The following is a 10,003-nucleotide window of genomic DNA, read 5'->3' as shown; positions in this document are numbered from 1 at the left end:
TTTATTTTTTATTCACCTCTTCTCACAGCTCAAGATGGGGTACAATACAACCAAAACACATATACCAAAATACATAGTACAACATTTAAAACATACAAATAAAATGCAAATTTAAAATCCACAGTTCAGAACAGTTTAGAAAAAGGATAAAAACATAATAAATTATAACAGTAGACACCAAACAAATGGTTTTTTGTTTGTTTATTTATTTGCAGCAATTGTAGCCCGCCTTTCTCAGCCTTGTGGCAACTCAAGGCAACTCACAGAAATAGCAATTTTAGTGCTATGCATTCATAAAAATACAGTTTAAAACATTCAACTCAACATCAAAAAAGCATATATAAACCATTTAAAAACATATAATCACCTGTTGTCCTGTTAAAATCATTATCCAGCAGGATTGTCCAGCTATTCGATGTTCATTCTTCCTATTTCATAATTACCTATTCCACTGCACTTCCAAACGCTTATTCAAAAAGCCAAGTTTTTACTCTTTTTCAGAAGGTAAGGAGAGACGGGGCCAATCTAATATCCCTAGGGAGTTCCACAGCAGAGGGGCCACCACTGAAAAAGCCCTGATTTAAGCTGATCTTAAATTTTAAACACACTTGAAAAGCCATTGAAAACACACATCAACAGGAAACTATATCCACATGTTCACAGCATCTTCTTCTGCAGTCCATTTTCAGAAGTCTACTTGAACAAAAAGGACTTTGTCAACAGAAGTACAATGGAATTGGCTGAGTCTCCCATAGCAGGGAGTTCCACGGAGCAGCCAATGAGGAAACTTGTGCCCCCCCCCCCCACCATGTTTCCTTTGAAAGGAAAAAGATAGTAGTTTGAGGAAAAATAGAGGTAACACTGTGGTCAGAGACAATCCCGATATGGCGCACAACACACTAGTTGTTAATGCTCTGTCCTGAAAAGATTCTGCTCTTCAGAAGTAGTCAATGTTTTTCTCAAAGGGGGTTTAGCAGGCATTGCATAACGGAGCTTCTTCCAAAACCTAGAATTTAAAGACAATGATTTCTCTTTGTTCCATTTCACCACTTGTCTGGATGAAAGAAGTTTCAAAGACGTGGGCAGGAAATTGAAATTAGTTACAGGCATATATTCTATTAATATTACTTTAATTTTTCTTTCAACTAAAGCCTTGTGGAGCCCCATTTCAAGTTCAAACATGACTTGGTCAGAAATATAATTCTTGCTCAGTATAATGATTAGTCTTCGACTCCTGTCAATAAATGACTGGACATCATCAATAACAGCTGTAAGCAGAAGAAAGATGAGTTAAAGTTCAATGAAACAATTAAGGAAATTAAATGCTAATAAAAATATTTGCAATGTTCTATTTATGGTGTGTATTATAATAATGTGTAACCCACAGGACTATAATAAAACCATCTGTACTACTACTAAGTATTTTTTTTAAAAAAAAAAAACCAACAAATGAACAAACCAACATTTGTTCTTTGGATGCCATTTTCCTTCTTCTTGGCAGGGGATTCGACTGGATGGCCCACGAGGTCTCTTCCAACTAAATGATTCTATGATTTATAGAGTTTTTTCTCCCAATGCAACCTTCTCAAAGTGAGCAAGAGCGATAATAATTTTCCCACACAAATTAAAATTCCTAGTACATTTTCTTTAAAGGTTCAATCCAGAAGCTAGTTAACCATATCAAATGACTTCTGTTCTTTCCCCTCATGCCTGTTTTGCTGTTCAATTTCCCTACTATTTATACATTTTAGCAGAGGTATGGAGAATGCATTTCAAGACCATTTTGGTGGGTTTTGAGATCTCAGTGAGCCACTCAGTGCATGCCCAACTGGGGGCAAATCCTATTTTGCAATAATTTCAGAAACTATTTTTGAAAATGTCCAGAACTTGTATGGCCTATGTTAGATCCAATGGGTAGAAAAAGATATCACTAGAATCTCTGATGTTTCACCACTGTAATATAGTATGCTGCTTGCTGCTGCTGTTATATGCCTTCAAGTAAATTCCAACTAATCGGAAGCCTGTCTTAGGTCATGTCTACTTAGGGGTATATTTGCCCCAGAGCTGGTGTCCAGATGGTCTAGCCAGGGCAACATTTTCCAACATGAGCCAACAATGTGATGTGGCAGCAAAAAAAGTCAATGGGATTTTGGCCTACATCAATAGAAGTATAGTGTCTAGATCCAGGGAAGTCATGCTACCCCTCTATTCTGCCTTGGTTAGACCACATCTGTAATACTGTGTCCAATTCTGGGCACCACAATTGAAGGGAGATGTTGATAAGCTGGAATGTGTCCAGAGGAGGATGACTAAAATGATCAAGGGTCTGGAGAACAAGCCCTATAAGGAGCGGTTTAAAGAGCTGGGCATATTTAGCCTGCAGAAGAGAAGGCTGAGAGTAGACATGATAGCTATGTATAAATATGTGAGAGGAAGTCATAGGGAGAAAGGATCAAGCTTGTTTTCTGCTGCCCCGGAAACTAAGACGTGGAACAATGGCTTCAAACTACAAGAAAGGAGATTCCATCTGAACATTAGGAAGAAATTCCTGACTGTGAGAGCTGTTCAGCAGTGGAACCCCCTTCCCCAGTGTGTGGTGGAGGCTCCTTCTTTAGAGGCTCCTTCTTTAGAGGCTTTTAAACAGAGGCTGGGCGGCCATCTGTCAAGGGTGCTTTGAATGAGATTTTCCTGCTTCTAGGCAGGGAGTTGGACTGGATGGCCAATGAGGTCTCATCCAACTCTATGATTCTATTATCCTTGTGGGTTATCACCTCACCCTCCATGTTGCTGCAGTCCTCAGTAGACATGGACTCCTTCTTGCTGGTCATGCAAATCCCATGTTCTGATATCAGCAGACGTGACAGGATTGACCAGACATTCAGAAGGAGCTACACAGCCAGCAGGGAGCAGGTTTGAACCACTCCCTTTCCCCGTGCCAATCACTACAGTATAGGGAAAGGGTGATTCACCTAGACAGGGGATCATGCTGAAACAAAACTAATCCAGCTGTTCAGACTGCCACAGAACTCCAGAATTGCCTAAAGTGAGGCCAGCTTGAATCCAGACAAGAAAATCCATAATACTGGGTTTTGTTACTAAGACAAGCTTCTAGTTTTTCTGTCAATATTTATTCAGAGGAAGTTTGCAATTTCCTTCTTAAACTGAGAAAGTGCAGCTTGTGCAAGGTCTCCCAGTGGGTTTCCATGGCTAGATAAGGACTTGAAACCCTTGTTTCTCAGAATTCTAGTCAAACACTCAAACCATACATACTAGTATATTGAATGTCATTAAAAGACAGGACTATCTCTCTAAGGCTGTTGCAAACACAAAATTGCAGCACGTAGTTACAGTCCACCTCACCTCTTCCTCATTATGCTTTTTGAACATAAATATAACATAGTTTTCCCGAGATATTTCCTTCTGCAGTTTCTCTTCTCTTCATTATTCTTTTTAAAGGGACCAATAATTAAGATGTGAAGGAATTGGCATTTTGTATTATCATACTACAAAAATGTGTGAGGCTTTTCTTTAAAAAGTAGGCTATAGATATTTAATGAATAACTAAAATGATATTAACATTTAATGGTGTTCTTTTTTTGAAGGCTCAGAAAACTGTTAAAGGTTGTCCATGATACATAATGCAAAATTGTGCAACAGTCACACAAGATCAAATCTGTGGTGTCTGCGGACTTCAGAAATAAATTAATTTCTGCAAAGGAAGGAAGGAAGGTAAGATGTTATCTGCAATATTATCAGAAACTAGACAGCTCTTCCTTTAAACCAGTATGACTACTTAACCAAACTGTAGAACAACAACAACCTATGTCAGTCACACAGTTTTGTTTTGAACAGAGTAAAAAAAAACATCAAAATGTCTTCAGCATGGGAGCACAGATCTCCAAGTTGGAAAGCTACTTTTTACAAAAGCAATTTGTTCCCATTATGCATTGCAGGGTCTGAACATTTATTCTCATTATCTCTTACAGTGTCTTCATTAAGAATGGATGTGTTCTTTGTTAGTTTACATAACACATTAACACAAGCATAAGTGCATACCTTCAAGCAATATTTTCACATTTTAGGATGCATATGAAAGTGACTGATCAAGTTTCCCAGAAAAAAAATGTAAAGAGAATATGAATTGAATCTATTTCATTCCATGAATCCATTGTTAAATATTTTTAAATTTATAGGCCCCCTATCCTGATTTTTAGTGGCAAGATGTCTTTAGCTGTGGTTTCTGCCATGGACTTTCTCTAAGGCTAAGAAACTGACTTGCCTAAGGTCACCCAGTGGGTTTTCATGGCTGAGCAAAAATTCAAACCTATTCTCCCAGTGTCCTAGTCCAACTAAGACAACTAAACCATGGTAGATCCATGTATATAATGCATTTTTAAAACTGCACTCCAAGGGGACACAATATTGTACAATTTGCAAGAATGTTAATTTGTATACATGGGTAGAGAAGGAGGTTTAGAATAACGCAGAAAAAATATTTTCCTTCCTCCAAAATCTAGTTGGAGCAGACAGATGGCATCTAAAGATTTATCTGCAGACTGCATGTGATTTTAAATGCAAAATATGCCAGTGATTTTTTTAAAAGAAAAGTGTAATCCTCAGATAAGACCTATTCTAGCTTGCAATCACAACCCACAAGGAGAGGGTGAGCAACCCTTCTTTTCCTGACCCAATCCAGGAGGGAGGGAACCAAACAATTCCCTCACAGACTGTAAATGATGGTCAGGAGAGTATCCAATAGGCACCAATTGAACCTTTGTTTTTACTGCTATTTGCAGAGGGGTGACTTTTTTATTTATTATTATCATTATTAACTTTATTTATACCCCGCAAAATCTCCCGAAAGACTCAATGCGGCTTACAAAGGCCAAGGCTGCCAAACAACAACAACATACAATACACAGTAAAACTCATAAGCAAATAATAAAACATCAAGTAAACAATAAAACAATAAAACAATGACATCGTGACGCAATTAAAAACCTAGAGGCCGGGCCAAATGTAATGGACAAAATTTAAAAGTGCTGAGCCTGACAGGTAATATGTAGAGGTATTTGGAGGTAGGTGCAATGTGGTGATAATCCTGAATCTCTAACAAAGTGCATTTGGAACTTGAAGCCAGGAGTTTCCTGTTCTGGAAAGGCACACTGGAACAGTCAGGTCTTCAGGCCAATGTTGGGGCTTGTCTGATGTCCTTAGGGAGAGAGTTCCAGAGTCGAGGGGCTACCACAGAGAAGGCCCTGTCCCTAGTCCCCACCAAACGCGCTTGCGACGCAGGTGGGATCATGAGCAGGGCCTCTCCAGATGATTGGAGGGAGCGTGCGGGTTCGTAAACGGAGATGCGGTCACGCAGGTAGGCAGGTCCCAAACTGTTTAGGGCTTTGTAGGTGAGTACCTGCACCTTGAATTGGGACCGGAAAATGAACGGCAGCTTTCAGGAGTGAAGCAACTGCAGTTCATCTCCCTGTACAGTGTGTTCCCATCCAGAATGTCACAAGCTGCACTTGACTTCCCATCCACAATGTATACATGGTGTCACAATCTGTGCTTGATTTTGCTATTTAAAAACAAAAATAAAGTGACTGCATGTGACACATTTCATGCACAGGCAGTCCCTAAGTTACAAACATCTGACTTACAAATGACTCCTAGTTAAGAATGGGGAAAAGACAACAGGAAGTGAGAGAAATCTAGAAAGGGAATTTTACTCCTGAAAGTTATGGGGGAAAGCTGTCACCACTGAAGTTTTATCCCCAATGCTTGTTTCCACAACAAGCCAAAGTTTTCAAAATCCAACTATCACAAGGACAGAAAGTGAGGTGGAACATTCTGAACTGCAGCCAAGACAACAAAATAAACACCACAGGGGTGTTAACTCTTCCCTGTGTTATCCAAAGCTATATTTGGCTGGAGGTACACTTTAAAAAATGTAACTCTGACTTAAAAAATTCAACTTAAAACAAACCCACAGAACCTATCTTGTTTGTAACTTGGAGACTGCAATACCTAAGCACTAAGACCTCAGAAAGCTGTTGTTTATCAGAGTAGATAAGCAATACCACATTAACTAAAGCAATGGTCTAACTCAATGGTTCTCAATCTGTGGGTCCCCAGATGTTTTGGCCTTCAACTCCCAGAAATCCTAACAGCTGGTAAACTGGCTGGGATTTCTGGGAGTTGTAGGCCAAAACACCTGGGGACCCACAGGTTGAGAACCACTGGTCTAACTCAATACACAGTAACATCTGATGCTCAACATCTCTGAACACCAGAAAAGATCATAACTTATATTACTTTTTGGAATATAGTTCCCAGTATCACTAATCCCAAATGGCCATTACCCATTCTAGATTATGATTCTAAGTGGCGAAATCCAAAAATGTAACATTTCCAAGCTCTGGGAAATGGAAAGTATTGTTATATTTCATAACATCTGTAATCCTGCTATGAACTGGGTGTGTAGAATTGATTAAACATTAGCTCCTGACAAGGGCTCATTTCACATGAAAAGTTTTGACGAATACTGCTCAACACTCAAGTTTTTAAGAGTAATCCCACCCCACCAGCTTACCTCCTCCAGGGGAGATATCTCGTTCAAAGATGCACAGTTTGTATCCAAAATTCTCTTCTAATATTTTGGGTAATATCTCCAACGCAAATTTTCTCTCTTCACCATATATCGGTACAGAGTCTTTCAGGTAAGACACAAAGGCATCATACAGCTTTCCATCTAAAAATATCAGGATACAGAAACCAAATGAATAATTGACATTATTATAAGAACAGCATTCTTCTGTTTTCTTCTAATCTGTCTTTGGAAAACACAAGGTTTGCTGCTAGGAATTGTAGCATTACAGCAGAAAAACATGGGGGCTGGATCAGATTTTTTTTCCTGCCTGAAATAAAGGAAAATATACCATCCGCCCCTACTACACACCTACAATTTTTCAAAATAGAAATATTTATGACTGACTGACTGTCAAATTTTACTTCAGTATTGGCATTGGGAGAACATCTTCTAAAAACTCTAAAGCAGTGGTTCCCAAACTGTGGGCCGTGAGAATGAAAATCCAGTCCGTGAACCTCCTTCTTCTTTATTTATTTTATTTCCGCTCCTTTCCGCAGAGCTTACCAGCACCACCCCTTTTGGTACTAATGTTGGAGAGTGGTCCCTGGTCAAAGTGGCCCCTGTTAAAAGTGGTCCCTGTTAAAAGTGGGCCCTGGTCAAAAAACAAGCTTGAGGACCACTGCTCTAAAGGGAACAAAAGAGAAGCTTTGCTTCCAAAATCTTGTTGATATGCATTAGCCATCCTCCACAATATATGCTATTACAATACTTTAATAATAATAATAATAATAATAATAATATAATAATAATAATAAAAACAACAACAACAACAACAAAAACAACAAAAACTTTATTAGGTTCTTGTGGGTTTTTAGTGATTCCAGCCATGAAAGCCTTCGACAATACTAAAACTTTATTCTTATATCCTGCCACCATCTTACAGCTTACAGATGGCACAAAGTGCCTAAAACAAACATAAAAGTGAACACAATATAAAATACAATAAAATAAAACATGCACATATAAAAACATAAACTCAGTCTCAGTCAAGCTGCAATCCTCTAACCATGGCGATCAATAATTGGCACCATGGTCAGGCTGTAAACATTGGAATAAAATAAGTGCCAGCTGCAGTAATGGGGAGAGGGCATGGAATAAAGGGAAGGATGTGCAACTTTACTCTCTCTTCCTGATCGTAGGTTTCAGTTAACCACCCCTAACCCATTGAACATTGTGAAAAGACTGGAAAACTTGCTCATGTCGGCAATAACTCCAAAAATTCCCCAATAAGCATTATCAGTAGTTTTGATTTCTGGATTAAAAAGAAGAAGGAACTATGAATGATTCTGCATATTTACTGTTTCCTGAGAAAAAGTTCATCTCTCAGTCCATACAGATTAAGGGCATGAAAGTTCATAAAATAATGAAAGAGTAGGAATTGCTATTATTATTATTATTATTATTATTATATCCTACCTTTCTCTGAATAAGGAAACACAAGGCAGAGGAAATTACAGACCCTTTTCCATTCTCAGATTGTATTTACAAGATTAAAAGGGGGTGGTTCCTGGGCAAAATTATTTGAAGTAGCACTGTAACCCCAACCTTTAAGAAGCATAATCATCATCATCATCTTTATTTATACCTCTCCCCATCTCCCAACAAGGGACTCAGAACAGCTTACAGTTATAAAATCATAGTAGATCACATAAAACAAAATAAGTAACATATCAAATTTAAAACAATCACAAAATTAACACTATATACTGATATATCAATAGGCAATTATTATATGAAGCAAGTTGAACAATATTTAGTGATTCCCATGATGCTTTACCTCCTAAAGTTTCATCTGTCCCTGTTATCTCTCGATACAGTAACACAAGTTCAATTCTGAACACCACAGACAGAATCACGATAAACACAGCAGCAAATGAAAATAATATTGCCATGATAAGTCCAGTTGTAAAGACATGGGCAGGTAGATCTGGATTAGAAATTTCTGGGTAAGGGAAAGAAAGCAACTGATTATTGCTTTTTTAAAAAAAAAAAAGACAAAATCCTTCTGAGGAAACTTGATCAAGTTTTTAAAAAATGATAATAAATTATTACCAGACCACTGCACTGCCAACCCAACTCAATACACCTTTAGGCAGAATCAAGATGACCATAAATATTTTGACCCAAAATGAAAAGGGTTCCTACAACCTGTCTTCAGGTTCTGTTACTCGTAAAAACAACAAATTCTAACAAGACATTTTTAAAGAAATTATTTATTGAAAAGTTATTTATCTCTCTGTAATGTTTTTGGTTGCTATATCCTGATCCTAAGGGTCAGCTAAAATTTCCCCAAAGCTACGTTTGTGAAAGCAACATAAATGTTAAGAGGGACTGTGTGGATTATCTAAGAGAGAATGAATGAGACCAAAAAGTGTTGCAGATGTGAATGCACTGCTTTAGCTATAAATCAGAAATAGGCAACTTGCAGTTGTTGTTGGATTGAAGGCAATCTCCATCACCCCACATTATTGGCTTGCATTGACAGGAGTTTCAATCTAACAGCATCTGAAAGTAATCCTTTGCTTAGTATAACAAGTATTTTAAATATGGGTTTAAGATACTTTCTCCGATTGGAATACAAAGTGTACCATACTAGTTCAATGACTGTCTCACTGTCAACAAAAATATTTTTCCCTTTATTGATTTTCAGTAGGGTTCAAAAGTTGCTTTGTCTGTTATAGTGAACATGTTACTTTCATTTCTATTATTTTAAGAATTTGATAGGAGAAATAGAAGAACACAAATATCTTTTCATTTCTGGTTTTTTACAAATATATTTGGAGATTACTTTATAGAGTGGGAATTACCCTGAAGAAGACACCACAATGCTGCTATTGGTGTTTTCCTTGTTCAATATTCAATCAAATGGCCTGATAAAACTGACTGCACCAAATGAAATCTCATCTCTGCCATGTCTGCCTTAATTCTTGGTCAGCTCTTTCTTTTTCTCAGCCTATATGTGTGGTCTATATAGGGAGTTAAATAGTAGGCTCATTATAGCTTACTAAAGGTCACATCAAACTGAGATTAATAAGCCTGGTGGCAGCGGGGACATTCACCATGCATCACCTGCTGAGCTGCTTTCCCCATCACATGGGGGGGGGGGGAAGATCTCCACCTGGCTTCCCCCCATTCTTAATTAGAGCACGGGAAGCCTCCCATTTTCTCATGGAAGTGCCCTAGCATGCTGCCAGGATGCTTCCTCTACGAAGCGTGGCCAAAAGTTTCTTTACATCATGTGATGGCATCCAGTGGGCTCCATTGAAGAAGCATCCTGGCAGCATTCTGGGATGCTTCCAAGTCTCCATGTGATGAAGTTATAAGGTACATAGCAGCCATAACTGCGACGGACCTTAC

At 38.3% G+C, this 10,003-nt stretch overlaps 1 protein-coding gene across 1 annotated transcript in view; it reads right to left on the bottom strand.

Annotated features, from left to right (window-relative positions):
* Nucleotides 1-2: 2 nt before the first annotated feature.
* The window catches only part of IL18R1 (interleukin 18 receptor 1), a 30,056-nt gene continuing 20,055 nt past the window's right edge, over nt 3-10,003 (bottom strand). The window contains exons 9-11 of the mRNA XM_067466836.1: nt 8,424-8,588; nt 6,590-6,748; nt 3-1,268 (exon numbers count right to left, since the gene is read on the bottom strand). Coding sequence (XP_067322937.1) covers nt 907-1,268; nt 6,590-6,748; nt 8,424-8,588 — 686 coding nt within the window. The 3' untranslated portion in view covers nt 3-906. The remainder of the gene's footprint in view (nt 1,269-6,589; nt 6,749-8,423; nt 8,589-10,003) is intronic.

This window comes from Anolis sagrei, chromosome 3 (assembly GCF_037176765.1).
Source record: "Anolis sagrei isolate rAnoSag1 chromosome 3, rAnoSag1.mat, whole genome shotgun sequence".
Classification (NCBI taxonomy): domain Eukaryota; kingdom Metazoa; phylum Chordata; class Lepidosauria; order Squamata; family Dactyloidae; genus Anolis; species Anolis sagrei.
This window is presented reverse-complemented; position numbering and strand designations above follow the sequence as displayed.